Source organism: Sinocyclocheilus grahami, unplaced genomic scaffold (assembly GCF_001515645.1).
Source record: "Sinocyclocheilus grahami isolate Dianchi unplaced genomic scaffold, SAMN03320097.WGS_v1.1 scaffold394.1, whole genome shotgun sequence".
Classification (NCBI taxonomy): Eukaryota; Metazoa; Chordata; class Actinopteri; order Cypriniformes; family Cyprinidae; genus Sinocyclocheilus; species Sinocyclocheilus grahami.
The window spans coordinates 322,273-340,936 of NW_015505573.1; the positions used below are offsets into that span (position 1 = coordinate 322,273).

Below are 18,664 nucleotides of genomic sequence, written 5' to 3' on the forward strand. Positions count from 1 at the left end.
CATTAGACCTCTCACCTTCATTCTTTGGCTCTGCTGGGCAGCTATAGCTGTAGACAGCAACTGGTGACAGAGGAACCAGGTTCTCGTCATGATGCCAACCCACCGCCATCTTGCCCATTCCATAATAGGGCTCTTCCTTCAGCTGGGTCATGGCTGTGGGGTCCATGTAGTTGATGAGGGTCATGTTAAACTGAACTAGGCCGGCCACATCAGGTGGCGGAGTGGATGAAGGAGGTGAGGAATGAGAGCAGCCCTGACCGCTGTCTTCTTCCTCTTCCTCCTTCTTCTCTTTCTCCTGCTTCTCCTCAAGTAACCTGTCCTTAACACTCTCTTCGCACATCCCCTCCCCTGGTGTGTCTTCACTGTTTTCGGTGTCACTGCGGGAACGCTTGACGCCTCTTGCATTTGTCTGTTGCGTCACATCTGAGCAAAAGAACTGATTGAGCTCCCACAATGCTTTGCAAGCGTCCCTCAGGTCGGAGTCACAGCAAGGTTTCTCTTTCTCATCTTTCTGGCCTTCTTCTCCCTCACAGTGCCATGGGATAGTGAACAGACGGGTGTCCAGATAACGGTATGTGTAGCCCGGCTGACCCACGAGAGCACGCGAAACAGCTGTGAAGACGTCCCGGTCTCGGACTCGGACAAGATCTCGGAGGAGACATCCACACCGCTGAAAAGTTATCAAAGCAGACTGCACTCTCTCATGGAGACCATCTGGCAGGGCACTAGACTGTCGTAAAGCCAGTCCTGCATAACTGGAGTCCCACTGTCAGATTACACAAAGATTGCACACAGATTACACACTGCCACAAGCAAACATAACAATGCAATTAGTAAAAACAAAACAAAAAAACACAGTATGTGAGAAGTCTGTCCTGATCTTTACGGGAGTCCCCATACTTTCTGGTCAAGACTTTAATTACTTTTTTTTTCCATTCGTTTGGCACTACTGGACAATGTTAATAATAATAATTCTAAACTTTAGATTGACCTGCTAATGTATCATTTAGTGAATGAAACTTGTTTAAAACAGCTGTGTGTTCAGTTTCTGCAGTTCAGTTTGTTGATGCTAGTGGTCCCAAAATTACTTACCTTTCAGATTTTTCCAAACCTGCAAAACACCAATTATGATTTGCGGTTTTCTATGACTGTGGAAACCCATGGAAATCTTTACATTATACACAACTGTCCAACATTTGGGGTCAGAAAGATTTTATGTTTTGAAATAAGTATCTTAAGCTCTTGCAGCACCAATGCTGCATTTATTTGACATTGATTGTAAAATATGATATTTAGAAATATTGAAATTTTATTCTATTTTATTACTTTGAAATGTAACTTAATCCTGTGACAACAAAGCTAAATTGTCAATAGCCTGCGTCACATGATCCTTCAGAGATCAATCTAATATTCTGATTTGATGCCCAATAAACATTTCTTATTATGTTGAAAACAGTTGTGCTGCCTAATATTTTTGTGGAAACCAAAACACTTTTATTTTTCAGGATTCTTTGATGAATATAAAGTTCAAAGGAACAGTTTATTTGAAATAGAAACCTTTTGTAACATTATAAATGTCTTTACTGTCACTTTTAATCAATTTAATAGATCCATGCTAAATATATATATATATATAACCTTTTGAACCTTGAACCTAACCTTTAGAACAGTAGAGTACATATAGATCGCAAATTATGATGCATTGTGGAGATTTGTATGAATTTCTAACCAGTTCCTGAAATCCTGGGTCTGCAGGAGAAAGGTAGGGAATCCTCTGCTCTCCCAGTTCCTGTATAAGCCTCCGCCTCTGTAGAGATGACAAAAACCACAATTACAAATAAATGAAGAATTTGATTTTTTTTATTCTTTAAAAAGCAGTGTATATTCAGTTTTCTCAGGACATAATCAGTATTTTCATGAAGCAGCATATTGGAAAGTCCATACTGGGCTTTATTATATTTCTATTCACACATCTACAAAACTGAAAAGCTCCAAAAGAGGAAAAATGCACACACTTTCACAAGGATCACTTCCCAGTCAGAGCACATTTCCCAGAACCCTCTGCTGCCATCCCATAGTGCTCCTGTTCACGGGCATCTCAGGTTTTTACGGCTCTAGAAGGCAGTAGAGGGTCTTCTCAAAGCCACATAAACTACGGCCTTCTAAGCGTCGCTCGTCTGTTAAAACTCAACCTGCTCTCCCCATCAAAGAGCGTTTCATTGGGCTGCATTCCATTCCAACCTGTAAATCCAACAGCAACCGGCGTAAAACTCCGATACCCAAATAAATTTCACAAGTGCACAAACTCCTGTCCCGTTTCCAACATACACGTCCTCTATTTCTTCACCACAGGTGCAAGAGAGACTGTTTTTTTTTACAACCCGCTCAGGTGGGATGGTGGGGGGTGTTACATCAGTGACCCCGATCCGGCACCCGCGCCCGATACCCCCATCAAGCAGTGCAGGTCCCTTAAGAACGTAGACGCACAGCAGAGACGTTAACGGAGAAAGAAGGCCATATATATGCCCTATATTCCCTGACATTTACGGAGACCGAGTTTCAGCCATGTTAATAATGGCAGTGTTTTCACATGGGAAGGGTTTTTTGTGAGTGCACCGAGCGGCTAGACTTTGCCCAAATGGGTCTTGACTTTTAGAGTAAAATATAATGTCCTGTTAAGAACATTAAAGTAAAGGCATTAAAAAGGTTACGTCCTGATTTAAGGACACAGGTGCACGTGCGAGAGTGTGCGGATGTGTTAGTGAGTGATAATAGGGCTGTATAACTGTTTAAGTTACTGGAAGGTTTTGCAATAATGGCATAAGGAGACTCTTGAGAAAAAGCTGCTCTGGAGGGTTCGGTTCAGGCCCAGTCTGGACTGGATTCTTCGGGTTATTTCCGTTAAACCAAAACAACAAAAAGAAAAAGGACAGGCAGACAGAAATCTACAAAACAAAATAACATGCACTATTCATGGACAGACTTGACTTAAAGGACTGAGAGAGACAAAAAGAAGGGAAGAATAAGGCAGAGGAAAAGGGCGAGAATGAGACAAAGTAGATGCAAAGAAGGAAGAGAGAGAGATAGACTGACAACTTGACACACACTCATTCTTGGTGTCAAAATTTATCTCATGACAGAAGCGATGGGTATTTAAAAAAAGGCCAGTGGATTTGTGTGTTTGTGTGTATTTTTTTTTCTGCCGGTGGCAACGCTTGGCTGCTCTGATGTGCAAACACAATCCCATGCACACACACAGAGCTGGTCTGGACAGTGCAGTTTTGTGGGCTAGTCTTGAGGAGCAGTGGCCTGTCACGCATATGTCAAATACATCAAGCCGCTCACAAATTCCAAAGAAAAAAGAGACAGACCTATTCTACTCCGCAGATGAGCCTAAGCGAGCGCTCTTTTCACTCTCACATAACATACACACACATAAATAAAGGAAAAAGAGGTTGCATTCAAACACACAAACAATCACTCAAACCAAACTAACAGCTCTCCTCTTACATAAGAGATGCCAGTCAGTCAAAGATAAACACATATATTTTTGACTTTTAGTTCTAAGCACTGGAAGTGCCCTGTTGTACGAATATAAAATGTGGTTTTGCATTACTGTGTCCGAATAAACCTCACGAGGCAACATAGTTACCTTTAAATGTCTGTGCCAGTACGCCCAATGTAATTATAATGATTTAAGTGTTTGCACAAATAATTTTAAAAGAAAAATAAACCCCTACAGATTCTATGGGGTATACATTTTTTTTTACAAAAAAAAAAAAAAAACTTAGAAAAAGCTGGAACGAAGTAAAACAAGAAGCAAAAAAAATAAAATTAAAAAATTAAAAAAAATCAATAGTGTAAAAACATAAAAATATTTATAAATATAAAAATATGCTGCTTAAAAAAAATTATATGATGCAGCCAGTGAAAATGGGCAGATCAAGTACAAATCCAAGCAACTAACAAATACATAAATATACTGTATGTGTGTGTGTGTATATATATATATATATATAAAATTTGAATTACATAATATAATTATGTTGTTTTTTTTTTAAATAAAAAAATAAAAAGCACTAGTTTTCATGGGGTGTACTAAATTTTGTACAGCACTAAAAATTATCGTTCTTGCAATTAAAAAAAAAAGCTTGGAAAAAATCGACTAGAAAGGGTTAAAAAAGTAAACTTGTAAATAAAAGTGGTAAATTGTTAAAGATTGAAGAAAATTTTACATTTAATGTAAAATTTAAAATATATAAAAAAGGTAATATAAAAATATGCTGCTAAAAGAAATAATTTCAATGGTGCAGCCAATGAAACACTAGCAGAGCAAACACAAATCTGAGCGACTGATGAGCAGGGGGAAAAAATCCTTACAGTTTAAATGTGTGAGTGTTTGCCAACACATCTGAGAGTTTCAATTTGTGTACGTGTGTCTGGAGGTATTGAGATCCATGTGTGTAATAGAGCCCCATGTTTGGCGAGTACACAGTTGGAGCTTGTGTGTCACTTACTGAGCTTCTTTTCTCCTGCTGAATCAAGCACTCCGACAGCTCACCTGTACAACATCAAACACAAACATGGTGGTGGACACACACATCAAACACACTTCCTCCACATCTCCTATTTGTCGGAGAGTTGCGGAATGTGTTCTGTGGGTGACGGCGGTACAGGCAGACAGAAGCAGGAGGAAGAGCAGGGGATGTCCCTCCTTGAAGAGAAGGGAATGAGAAAACGGACACACCTGAACAAACAGAGCCGTTTACCTCATGCTGAAGGCTTGTGTGTGACTGCATCAAACCTGCCTGTGAGAACACACCACATCGGTGTCATGACACACGCTCGTGGACCCGGCTCAAACACACTCACAACCGTGCTAAAGTGGAAATGTAGTCAGAGTGTCAGCATCTCCAAGTAAAAGGAAAGAATTTCCATCATGTTAAAAAGATGTGAACACCACAGAGGAGGTTCAGCTGACAGTCAGACGATCCAATGCGGCAAACTCACGGTTAGCTCATCTCAAACAGGACAGTCCTATGGAAACCGACACTACATTACTGACCATTCAGATCTAACTGACTAAAGTGAGGCTCAATGAAAAGTCTGATGGATCAGAGTCTGAGGAACTCCAAGTTCACTTTGGTTCTGAGCCTTCACCGCAGAAGCTCTGGATCTGATATGGAAATTTTCCAGAACAACATGGCAATTCCCATTAGAGTGCTGCAGGAATAACTCCGAAAACCTGGAAACTAATTACCATTTTTTTGAACTTCCCGTTCCATTTTTGAATGGGTTCTTGGTAAAATCCCTGAAATAAACACAGTTGTTAACACAAGCACAAGATATTACCACAACATAAAATACATTAGTAATACCCCACTCGTTACTTTTTTAAGCTTTTACATATATTTAAAGGGCAGTTGCTACATGGCTAAATGAGACTTCAGAGGTTGTCAGTGAGAGTAAACTTCACACAGAGCAGGAAAACTTATCTACTCAATATAGTCCGCTTTTGCACCAATGCTGTGTTTATACTCGACAAACAACATTTATACACGCCTGTATATTTAATAAATAAATAAAACGTTGTTGGAAGCTTAGGGGTGACTGTTGATGAAGTTACTTCTGGTGATTGTATTTAAGCTTCAAAATGTAAAATATTTGTGTGAAAATTGGAATAAGTCGGTGGTTGCCAGGGTGCTACTATGTGTTTTGTTTTCTAGTGGCTCTCTGATGCTTGAAAATTATATGCCATATATGTTTGCGGGAGCGGTCGGGACTGGACACAAAAATCTCAGGAGCGGGCGGTAATGGTCAGAAATTCAGCGGGAGCGGGATTAAGAAAACCGATTTCGAAATACTTCCACACAAATGACATGTTCGCGAATTATTCCAGTGTAGTCTCTGTACACTAGGGCGCACTTCCGGAAAAATCGGCCGAAAAAAGACAAAAGGTTCCGATTTATGGCCGGTCAACCGGTGCATCCCTAGTTCTGAATGGAACCATATTTATTTCTATATAGTCAGGTTAAGGCTACTGGTATAGTGGTCTGTTGGCATCTCCATGTGGTCTTGTTTGGTATTGCAGCTTGACTTGTAGTTATAGAAAATGTGACATTTATTTTTTTCTCAGTTTTTGCTGTTGCACTTTATACATAAATTGTGAACTATGAAAATGTACAAAAAAAGTAATTAATTTAAAAGTAAGTAATTTTAATTTATCTTGAAAAATTATTGCAGAAAATATAGTTTTGTGAGAATCATCCTCAAACTTGAACTTGGTAAAAATTATCCTTATTTAAAATCTTTCAAGTCTTAATATTTTCCCTTTTTTTATACTGGGATAAATCATACTAGGATGTATGCTAAAATTTCCCTACCTAGAAATGTTCCAGCAGCCACCACTGGCAGTAATAAACCTGAAAGTTACAAAGAGCACTTTGTTACCTTTAATAAAAAAATGTCTCTAGTTACTCATGTAACCTCAGTTCCCTGAGGTGAGGGAATGAGATACTGTATTTGCTAATGCTTATGGGGGAAACCCTTCCTCCAAATACTACTGAAGCCTTATTGAATCACACCAGTAACACTGGCCAATGGCGTTCAAGTGCGCAAAATATGAGGTGCTCCCCTCTCTATATAAGGCAACACTTTTACGTCATTCATTCAGAATCTTGACTGAAGCAACTAGGTGACACGGCAGTGAGTGCATTGTCTCATTCAGTCATCTCAGGGAACCGAGGTTACATGAGTAACCGGAGACATCCCTTTCGATTTGTTCACTTTGACATTGCATTTGCTAATGCTTATGGATAAGGTATAAAATCACGCCGTGTTACACAATGGACCCTGGCTCGACTAAGTACGTCAAGTTTCACATACAGAGTCATAATGAGAGTGGCAATGATGTTGGCACTCTTGGTAAACACATCTCAGTGTACAGGACCTGATCGACACAATGTAGAAGTCCATGGGGGCGCGTCATACCAGGAGCGGAATTAACACTGGTGAAACAGAGAATATGAGATGGCAGCAGCGCAGGGGCCAGCACATATAGATCAAATGAAGTTTGTTCATTTCCATGAAATTATGAGTAATGAGGCAACGACTGAACTGGTGCTCAAATGAGTAGAGTATGATGGTGATCAGATACCATAATAAATGTGATGAACTTTATCATTACAATGTGATAAGCTGATAGGGACAGCATTGGACCAGTTTTTTTTTTTTTTTTGGTGTATACAACCTGGTTGAAACCACTGAGGCACACAACTCCGATCATAACTGAGACTGGGTAGGCGGGTGCGCTGCTCGCACTGAGAGTACATGTGAGGCAAGCGACGACGCATCTAAGTTATAAAACCTCACAAGCTTACCACCAGCCTGCCGCCATCGAAATGTCCTGAATAGATATGCCATTTGCCCAAGTTCACGACGACACGATTCCTCGGGTGGAGTGGGCTCAAACCCCTATAGGACATTCCACGCCCTTAGAGCCATAAGCCATAGCAATTGCATCGACAATCCAGCGTGACAGCCTTTACTTGGACACAGGCAGGCCTTTTGTGCACCCTCCAACGCTTACACATAGCTGCTCCGAGAGCCTTAACTGTCTAGCGTGCTCGATATAAACGCGCAACTTACGTACAGGGCAGAGCAAGAGTGTATTAATCGGCTCCACCCTGGAAGGTGTTTTGGGACAGAAAGCAGATAAGTGTTATGACCTGCACTTTAAAAGAAGTTGAAAGCACTTTAGGCACATAACCTTTCCTAGGCTTCAAGGTGACGCTGCAATCACCTGGCACAAATTCAATACACGAGTCATCAATTGACAGCACCTGCAGGTCCCCAACTTGCTTAACAGAGGCCAGCACAAGTAGAGAGCACAGGGGTCCCGTGAGAGTGTCAAGCACAAGTGCCAAGTCCCAAGTGGGTAGGGTGGAAGGGTGAGGGGGATTCAGACTTCTTGCTCCTTCATACGACCAGGTCCAGGTCTCTATATATTCAGAGATAGTGTTCAGCACGCACTGAGGAAGCGTATCTGTTACTGGCAAGCACCATTGAGCAGCCAGACATGAAGATTCCATGACTCTGGGTTGGGGTGCCATATCGTTCCCTGTGCTTGAGAGAGGAGGTCTCTCTTCAGTGGGATAGTCCACGGAAGGGCTGCCAGCATCTCCACCAGTTCTGGGAACCACGGCTGGTTTGGCCATTATGGTGCCACTAACAGAACGGATTCTCTTTCCTCTCTGATTTTGCAAAGCGCACGAGGCAGAAGTTTCACTAGAGGAAAGGCATACTTGCGTGCTTTTGGCCAGCTGTGAGCTAGTGCATCCACCCCCAGGGGAGATTGTAAGCATCCTTTAAATCCACAGAGATAAAACAATCTCCCAGTCTGATGTGTGAGAGGATTTGCCTCAGCGTAATCATTTCGAATGAACGCTTCAATAGCACATGATTCGGTGGTCTCAGATCCAAGATTGGGTGGTGTCCGCGTCTTTCTTTGGTATAAGAAAATAACGATTGTAGAAGCCACTCTCGCAATCTGCAAGAGGCACTGTCTCTATAGTGCATTTTGCAAGAAGGTTGTGTATTTCCTATCGCAGAACTGAGGCATTCTGCTCCCGTACAGTGGACATTAACACACCGTTGATGCGTTTTGGCAGGAAATGGCTAATGGCCTTTGACTGTTTCTGCGCTTCAACGAAGTGCTCCATGAACGTCTCCACCTCCGCTCCGAAGAGACCTGAGGCGTTCATGGGTGCACGCAGAAAGGTCTTTTAACGCCGTTAGGGTAAGCCACAGGTGACGATCTAGCACCACAAAATTTCCCATGTTGTGGCCAATCACTCGAGCTGTCACTTTTGTCACTCTGAAGGCCAGATCCGTGGCGCATCTGAGTTCTTTGAAAACTGCAGGGTCCTGCCCACCCTCATCTAGAGACTTCAGCAGTTTGACCTGATATACCTGGAGTGTTGCCATCATGTGCAGTGCTGAAGCTGCTTGGCCTGCCACGGAGAAAATCTTGCCGGCGAAGTTTGCGGTGGCAATTAGAGGGGAATTAGAGGGGAGAGTTTCTCACTCTCCAGTTCGCCATGGCAGCAGGACAGAGATGGGCAGCGACGGCTTCTTCCACGGGGGGTGTCAGCGCCATCCACAGAAGACAAGAGGGAGGATCCCAGATTGTGCACTCGACTGGTGAGCGGCGTGTTCCACGACTTCGATATCTCATCGTGCACCTCGGGGAAAAAGGGACCAGGCCTCTACGGGGTGTCCTTTCGGGCTACGGTCCGACTGGAGGTACCCTTCATCCAGACGGCTTCTGGCCGGCTCGGCAGGAGACGCCCACTCTAAACTGAGCTCATCAACCGCCTTGGACAGGACGCGTAGGAGCTCAACATCACTATGATAGAGGTTCCCTGTGTTGCAGCCGTGGGGCGCAGTGTAATCCAGTGGGCTGTTGGACAACTCCTCCTTTGCAGATGCTGCCACCAAAATAGCTTCATCCTCAGCGCCCTCCATAGCACCAAAGGACACCACATCTTGCACGTCGGGGGAGGGGGCGGAGATCAGTGGTCATGAAGCTCACTGCAGCAGTGGGATGAGGGGCGTTTGGGCACTGAGCCGGCCCGAGCTCATCACCTGATCCTGACAAATCCCCATCACAAGCTCACGGCATTTTTCTCCTTGGCTCAAAAGAGACTGCAGAGGAAGAGTTTTTTCCAAACTCACTAGTTTGGTGAGTTCATCGCTTTGGATGATGGCCACAAAGAGCCTGAGAGTCCTGAGGCTCATATCTCCGAAGTGGGGCAGTCTGACCCCCCAAGCACCGCCTCTGCGTGGGCGCGACCCAGGCAGAAGACACATGACTCGTGGACATCAGAAGGTTTGATTGGCTCTGTGCAGGAGAGGCAATCGCAAGAGGTCATACTTGTCTGAAGGTCACCGGAACACAGTAGGGGAAGAGAAGGCATTGTCCACTGCAACGTGTAGATCACGGTGTGTAGTCTTTGATGCCAGGCTTCTTGCAGAAGGTTGGCAAAAGGAAAAGATTCTGAATGGATGACATCAGATGAAACAGCGCTGACAAACAGGAAAAACACTGCGCAACGATACTGTCAGAATGCTATTCAATCTACAAATCACCATAATTTACCATGGATTTACTGTAGTAACACTAACTGCACCATGGTATTGTGGCAAAAATGTGGGATATTCGAATTTCATTATATTATTAATATAAACATATTAAATGTATTAAAGGAGTAAATTAATTTAATTACAGTAATGTTGTGAAGCTATAGTGTTTGTGCATTTATATTAAATGTATTTAGACTACGGTTTTCTTTATACAATTACCTAGAAACCGTGTAGTTACATATTTACCATGGTACTGAGGTGCTATATGTGTGGCTTTAACTGTGGTTATCATAATCTAAATATATGCTACTATGGAAGACCAATGGTTAATTTTAAAAAAGTCAGAATAATAGCCCTACTTGCACAGATAGTATTTGTATTCATATATTTTTCAGGATTAAGGAATATATAAAAATAGAAAATTAATTTTAAAAATAAATAATACAAACTTTCCTTGGTCAGTCAAAAAATGTGCCAAAAAATAAGTATGGTTTGACTTTCATTCTACAATTTTTGCCAGATCAAAAAAAAAACCCTGCTAACCCCAAGTATAAGAAATAGTTATTAGCACCACTAATTACTTTAAGAAGAACCTCTGGCTAGTCTTTAAGAACTACATTTTCTTCTTGAGGGACAAAATTACTTCAAATGTCTCTAAAAGAAGGGTTTGTTTTGTATTACCCCAACTTTCCTTTGGTAATTTCTGGTGGCATTTTACAGCAATTTTGTCCCAAAAAGTACAGCTAGGTCGGAAACTGTCACACGGAGTTTAAAACTACTAATGTGCCAACTAAGACACAGATCATCTATTAGCTTTAAACACAGTACACATATTTCACCTGCTTAAAACACACACCCAAGTAACTCACACACTCTCACACATCAGACGCTTTAATGTCACATGACACTCTCTGCATGGCTTTTCCTGTTACTCTAATTCACTCTCTATGGTAAGGTCTTTAGCAGGTGTAAGCCCGCGACTGAAGCCCAGGTTCTCAAATCAATCATTTGAAAGTATTTAAACATGCACACCGGAGCATTGCTCCACTGCCTGCCTGACGCACAACACACAGCCCTGGGCTTAAGTGCTTTTCAGGGTATGTGTGTCAACATCTATTTCACACTCGTCCTCATCTAAAAGCAGAAAAAGATGTTTCTGTGACCGATCATGTCACAAGCTGCCAGGACAGGAGAAAGAGGAGAGAAAAAGAGGTGTAAGGTCAGACGCAGCAACGTAATTACACTCGCACAAGCAGGAAAACACACAGGCACTTTATACACACTATAGTTTCACACTTAATATTGATGATTATCGTCACTGTGTTAGGTAGCAAACATCAATACTAAGATTATGTTGATGGAAAGGACGGTTTAGCATTAACCTGCAGATTAGACCGCACATGCCTGTTTCATAACATTTGTACTGATCAAAGTGAAATGTTCAGTGAAACCATTCAAAAGTTTGGAGTCACTACAATTTTGTTAATTAAATTTTTTTTAAGAAATTAATATTTTTTTCAGCATGGACATTAAATTGATCAAAAGTCAGAGTAAAGACATTTATAATGTTACAAAAGGGAGCATTACAATTCACTGGCATTGGTGCATTGCAAAAATCATGTCTAGAAAAAAAGTGGCATAAAATATATCATATAGGCATGAATTTTGCTATATACCCATGGCGGTGAATTTTCTCATTACAAAAATTGAACTGTTATTGAATATACTCCTTTTAGCTATTTGAACGATTGAAAATCTAAATATTAATGCAAATTCATTAGAAATAATCAATTGACTTTGGCATTGAACATTGCTTCAAAAAAATTTTTAATTTACGCCTTTTTGCAGACATTTTTAATCAAAAGCTATCTTAGATATATACCTTTTTTAAAGACTGAATTGTACAATTCAAGTACCAGTTGAGCCTTCGCCTTATGGTACCACGGTAATACTTTTTTAATGTATTTTCTTTAATGTATTTTTTTTTCTATCATGTGAATACCATGGTAGATGTATAAAGGCAATCAATCAAGACTATGCTATGACAACTGCAGTATTTTTCTTCGTATTGGCTGAAAAATTATGATTAAGATATTTCAGAGTGGATTAACTCGGTCTGTCCATTGTTCTGGGGAGCAGTCATGTTCTTTAGTTACCCATCATCCTTCACTTCTGTGTCTCAATCTCTCCCTTTCCCTCCTCTCTTTTGTTCACCTGTTCAAGCCTTCTGTTTCTCTGTCACTTTCTCTTTCTCCTCCTGCTCTTCTCTTTCAATCTCTCCCTCCTTGCATTTCTCCGACAAAATCAATATCCTGCTGTAAAGTGCAGTGAGCCCCTGGGAGGAGGCTGCTGTTGTGGAGGGCGGTGGAAGTGGGGCGTCCTCCAGGGCTCTCCAACGGACATGGAGTCAAGGACAGTGTCCGGCCTAGACCTGCTTCCCCTCTTTCTCTTTCCTCTGCAGGAAGGATCAATAAGCGGGTGAGGCGTTAAATTTCAGCTAGCGGGAGCATCACGCTTGTTTGGCCCAGCTGAGTGATGGAGCATGCTTGCCCTGCTCTGAGCGTTTCAAGCTGAAAAGAACAGGAGCTGGGATCTTCCTACAATAAACAACTCAATACCATTTAGGCACACTGGTGTATGATGTTTTAAAAGCGTTTCGGTCAACCTGAGCTAAAGAATGTGTTTCTGTGTGAGAGACTGTGCTGTAGACTCTGAATCTGAAAATCCCAGAGTGACACACTGATTCGTTCATTCTCAGTAGTTCAAACAATAAATCAGATCATTTTACCACTGCTGTCAGCTGTTCCCTGGCACTGGGAATCAAGACATGGGTATCACTTCAGTATTCTACAGCACAAATAGAGCCATGAAATATGCATTTAAACTGATTCGTTCAGTTTAACTCAATCAAAATAAATATTTGAATGAATCATTCAAAAAGACTCAAAATCAGTCTGATGAATCACTGAATCCATCAGAGGGGTTGCTGAAAAAAAATCAACCTTCTTGATGGGATATTATATTATATATAATATTCAACACAAACATTTCAACAAAAATTAATTTCTTGTAAAACGGAATGAATGAATGAATGAATGAATGAATGAATTCAAGCTTGGTGTCGCTAAGATTTTTAAAATGTTTTTAAAAAGTCGTCTATTATGCTCAACATTCATTTGATCAAAACTATAGTAAAAACAGTAATATTATGAAATATTGCAATTTAAAAAAACTGTTTTCCAATTCAATAGATTTCAAAATGTAATTTATTCCTCTGATGCAAAACTGAATTTTAAGAATTCATTACTCCAGTCTTCAGTGTCACATAATCCTTCAGAAATCATTCTTATATTATCTGATTTAGTGCTCAAGAAACATTTCTTATTATTACCAATGTTAAAACTAGCTGTGTCGCTTAATATTTTGGTGAAAAATTCATCAATTCTTTGATGAATAAAAAGTTTGAAATAAATGCAATTAGCTGAAATGGAAATCTTTTGTAACATTCAAAATGTGTTTGCTGTCACTTTTGATTAATTGTATGTGTCCTTGCTGAATGGAAGTATTCATTTCTCTCAAAAAAATTTATTGTTTGTAGTTATACACTTTTTTCTGTCAAATAACATATTTTGTAATTGAAAATTTAGAAGGTTTTCTGTATAATTTACAGCTGAAAGAGAATTTCATGTGGTCATTGAAATAGAAATTGTGAATCATAATTGAATCGATTCAGGAAAATACTTAATCATCCAAGTTCACATTTTACAATCTACAGCCTAGCCACTCTCTGCTCCTTCCCACCACCAGTCCCATGATGTCCCCTCGCGTTTAGATGATTTCCAAACGGATTCTGGGAGGACGACTTGTCTGAACAGCATTAGTCAAATCCAAGAGACATGGCAGGAGAAAGATGCCTTTTTTAACTCATCGGGAAAAAAGTCTTGTTGCTTTATTTTCTTCTCCTTCAGTCAGAGTGAACAAAGAGAATATTCAACCAGGGACTGAATAACTTAATCCTCTTTCCTCCTTCCAGCAGGAAGTCGGGCAGTGACAGACAGATTAACACAGATGATGTTTGCAAACACATCCATTTGAAAATGTAATTGCTGGTGGCATATTGAACAGTCTGCTTAAGCACTTAAGTTCATATGAGACCAGTGAAACAGAAGTGACACTAACACGATCTTGTATGTGTGTGTGTGTACATTCAGAAGAGAGCATGTGGGGTGTGTTTTCGGGCGGCCAGTCACCAGCGAACTGGAACACTGTTACTGTCATGTGCCCAGCGTACTGTGCCACTAAGAATTAGAGCCAATCAGAAGGGTTAACAGGGCAGAGCGGGGTGGGTCATGCTCCTGGGCTCTTTACAGCATCACAGAGGCAAGAGAAGCCATCATAGAGCTCCTCACCCTATAAAACACCACACTTTAACATCTGCTGAAAGAGGGGGAGGTAAAACCAGATACATTCATGATGTCCAGCTGCCACCTAGTGACAAATCCCTGGCCCTATAGTAGGAGTATCACAGCAGGAACGGATGCAGAAGGCCATTTCTCCATGAACTAATTTCTTCATTACCACTGCCTCGTATATGCTACAAAGATATGATTATTTTCATTTTTAACTATTTTATTTCTCAGGTGAACTAATCTCAAATGGTCAGCCAAGAGAGAATGTATGGTATTTACATCCACTCTATACTTGAAGCATGCAAAAATTTAATTGGACACCACAACAAACAGGATATGAGGTCATAAGAGTGTCTGTCTTTAATAAATCATAAATTCAGACTTCTCCAATCATTTAGTCCACTTAAATAGATAGTTAACCCAAAAACGAAAATTGTCATCATTTACTTAAACTCAAGTTGTTCTTAAACCTGCATTTCGTTCTTCTGCTGAGCACAAAATTATATAAATATAATTAAATTGTTAACTTTGAAGAATGTAGGTAACCAAACAGCAATCATTTAGTCCACTTAAATAGATAGTTAACCCAAAAACGAAAATTTTGTCATCATTTACTTAAACTCAAGTTGTTCTTAAACCTGCATTTCTTTCTTCTGCTGAGCACAAAATTATATAAATATAATTAAATTGTTAACTTTGAAGAATGTAGGTAACCAAACATTTGCTGGTCCCCAATGAGCCCTTTAAACCCTTGCCCTTTTTTAAATCAACTGCAAGCTCGAATTCAGATCTGCCTCAAACCAATCAACAAAGTTCTCATTCACACACAAGTTTACATTAAAAACACACGAGTTGGTTATGTCTGTGAAGGTAAACTGTGGGGAAATAAATTGCATGTTTATTTTAGATCTGTGTGGCAGCAGCAATATACAGTAAATAAATCAATAAATCCACTGCTCTGTTGTCTCCTCTGAGGCTGGGACTGTAAAGACTGCTCGTCTGTGCAGCCGAAGACAGAACAGTTAGCATGTGTTGCTCAAACTTTCGCCATGGCATTAGAGCTGGTACACCGTTGTCGCTAGCGAAATCAAAATGACAATGCCTTGGGTGCAAATTTACAGATTAAGGGGCAGTAATATTATAGTGAGATCCCTTTGCCACGTCACCAAGGGAGCGAAATCTGACGCGCTCGTTTTCTCAGACGCTTGCAGAAAAAGGCTTACCAAAACAAAGTTACTGGGTTAATCTTTTTCACGTTTCCTTGGTTGGTAGATGCACCGGGGACCTGATTATAGCACTTAAAACCTGGAAAAGTCAGATTTTCATGATATGTCACCTTTAAGGTTAATTTATCCTGACACTATTAATTCCTTACATTTATATAGTGATTTTCTGGGCACTTTACATAGAAAGGGGGAATCTCCTCAACCACCACCAGTGTGCAGCATCCACCTGGATGATGCGACGGCAGCCATACTGCACCATATGGCACGGCGCCACACCAGCTGAACAACAGCTTCTGCAGAAAACCTTAAAATCAGTTATGGACCCTTTTCAATATTTCCAAGTAAAATTACACATACATACACACACACACACACACCAACACATATATATGTATATAGGCTATATATATATTTTTTTTTTTTACAAATATATAATATATATTAGTGTTATAAATTCACTTTTCTTAATGATTTTTAAAAGTGCTAGATTTACAATGTTAATAAATGTGAAAATGCATCATCACATTTGGTGAAAAGGGTCCACTGAAGAGATATCAGGACAGTGTCACAAAAGCAGGTATGGCGTGACATAAAGAATTAGTTTCTGCTCCCTCTGACAGTCCAAGTTTACATTTAATTAGCACAGAAGAAAACTTACTCCAACACACACACACACACACACACACACACACACACACAGCAGGCTTAATCAGGTGTCACTGCACTGTTTGATCAACAGTAGAAAAGTTGTCACAACTCCTGACAGAGAGAAAAAGACAGAGAGGGAATAAAACAAAGCTAATGATAATGCCAGGGAAACAATGCGAGCTAGCCCATTAGCAGATACTTGCGCTCTCATTTCAACACACTCACACGGGCTCAATTCTCCTCGGTTTACCTCTCATTTACTGTCTTTCTGAATACATTAGCTACCTGAACCTCTGAAACACATGCTGGAGTGACAACTGCAACACTTCCTCCCCGCCGCCATGGCAACCCAGATTATCACGACTGAGCGGGAGGGACGAAATGATGATACATAAATTAATTAAAGTAAAAAAAAAAAATACACAAGTAGAGAATTAAAGTTGGTACATCTGTCAGCGACTCCGCTCTGCTCGCTAATACTTGTGTTGGAACATTTACACCCTTGAAGTAAATGATCCGCTGTGTAATTGGCAGCAGAGGAGAGGAGAGAGGGATGATGGTGGATCCTGGAAGAGCTGATAAGGAAGCTCTCTTTCTTCAGAAGCAGGAAACGAGAAGAAATACATTTAAAAAACCTCACAGTTTAATCCCCATTGTCATCATGGAGCAGGGGACGCCATTACAAACAGAGATAGCCCAACCGAAGCTGTCTGTGGGTGAGGAACAGAAGACATGAGACAGTGTGTGTGAGAGGAACCGGGTTCCAGGATTACTCCAATCCATACGTGCCATCAGTCAAGGGCGAGGAAATGAAAAAATGTCAGACAAACTATGTGTGAGAATCTGATTAAGCAAAAATGTGTTCAAATAAATTCTTTAAAAATCCTACAATGTGATTTTCTGGATTTTTTTTTCTCATTTTGTCTCTCATAGTTGAGGTATACCTATGATGAAAATTACAGGCCTCTCTCATCTTTTTAAGTGGGAGAACTTGCACAATTGGTGGCTGACTAAATACTTTTTTTCCCCACTGTATATAGCTCTCAAACAAACACATATACACACAGTGGGAAAGTATCAGAGAAGGATTATGTTCATAATCACTGTGTGTGTGTCATACTGATCTGGCTGTTTATTAGCAAAGGTTACTATATATGTCAGCTTTAAGTGTGTGACAATGGCCTGCAGTGTTTCTGTGTGCCAGTGGCTTAAATTTTTACTTGCCCTGCCAACATTTTCACTGGCCCTGACACAAAAATAAAATAGTTGTTGTTATCATTGTTTTTGATCCATGTTATCTTGTATTCTAATAGATAATCTTACATGGTATCACATTTTTAAACACCAGTTACATTTTACAGTTCTTGATTCGAATTTCAATACCAAAGCAAAAACTACCAAAAAAATATAAAGTTCAAACATTATTAAAGACAAGTGAAAAGTAAGAATAAGAACAAATTAACAAATTATATAAAAATAATAATAAACAGAACAAAGTTACAAAATAAACAGTGCTTTAGGTTTTTTGGTTTGTAGGTGTTACAATTAATAATCAAATGTAAAATAACATTGCATATTCTTCACTGTAAAAATTATATATAGATTGAAGTTATTCAGTCAAGAGCAGTGAGTGATTTCCATTTTTTTATTTTCTTCTTTTCGGGGGGATTAACATTAAGTACGCCAACAGCAGCTGGTAGACGTGGTCTGGTCACTTTAAACACAATGCATGGATCAAATATAACAATACACATCTGATTTCTTTCTCAACTGTTTAAATTCAATTAAAGACATGCCTATCTTGGCCAGTATTCTCGAAAAACAGTTATTTTGACATACTTTTATATGTATTTGTCCATTCAAGCACAGGAAGATGAGGGGGAAAAACAATATGAGACGCAGCTCTCTGTGTGCACGCTGTGCTCATAGAACACACTGAATGTAGTTGTTACTCACGTGTTCAATTTGACTTTTGACTGGATATATTTACTTATAAAAATACTAACTAAAAACACCTTACCTTCCTATAATGTTGACCTGTGTACTGCAAATCAGCGGCTATATATATATATATATATATATATATATATATATATATACATATATATACATACATACATACATACATACAGTGGGTACGGAAAGTATTCAGACCCCCTTAAATTTTTCACTCTTTGTTATATTGCAGCCATTTGCTAAAATCATTTAAGTTAATTTTTTTTCCTCATTAATGTACAC

General features: G+C 40.0%; 1 protein-coding gene across 6 annotated transcripts in view; it reads right to left on the reverse strand.

Annotated features, from left to right (window-relative positions):
- fto (FTO alpha-ketoglutarate dependent dioxygenase) overlaps positions 1 to 18,664 on the reverse strand; it is a 181,971-nt gene that overhangs the window by 136,047 nt on the left and 27,260 nt on the right. For all 6 annotated transcript variants that reach the window (XR_001604646.1, XM_016231535.1, XM_016231531.1 and 3 more), the window contains exons 2-3: positions 1,730 to 1,807; positions 16 to 766 (exon numbers count right to left, since the gene is read on the reverse strand). Coding sequence is in view for 5 of the 6 variants with exons in the window: in XM_016231535.1 (XP_016087021.1) it covers positions 16 to 766; positions 1,730 to 1,807 (829 nt within the window). In the remaining variant the exon portion in view is untranslated. The remainder of the gene's footprint in view (positions 1 to 15; positions 767 to 1,729; positions 1,808 to 18,664) is intronic.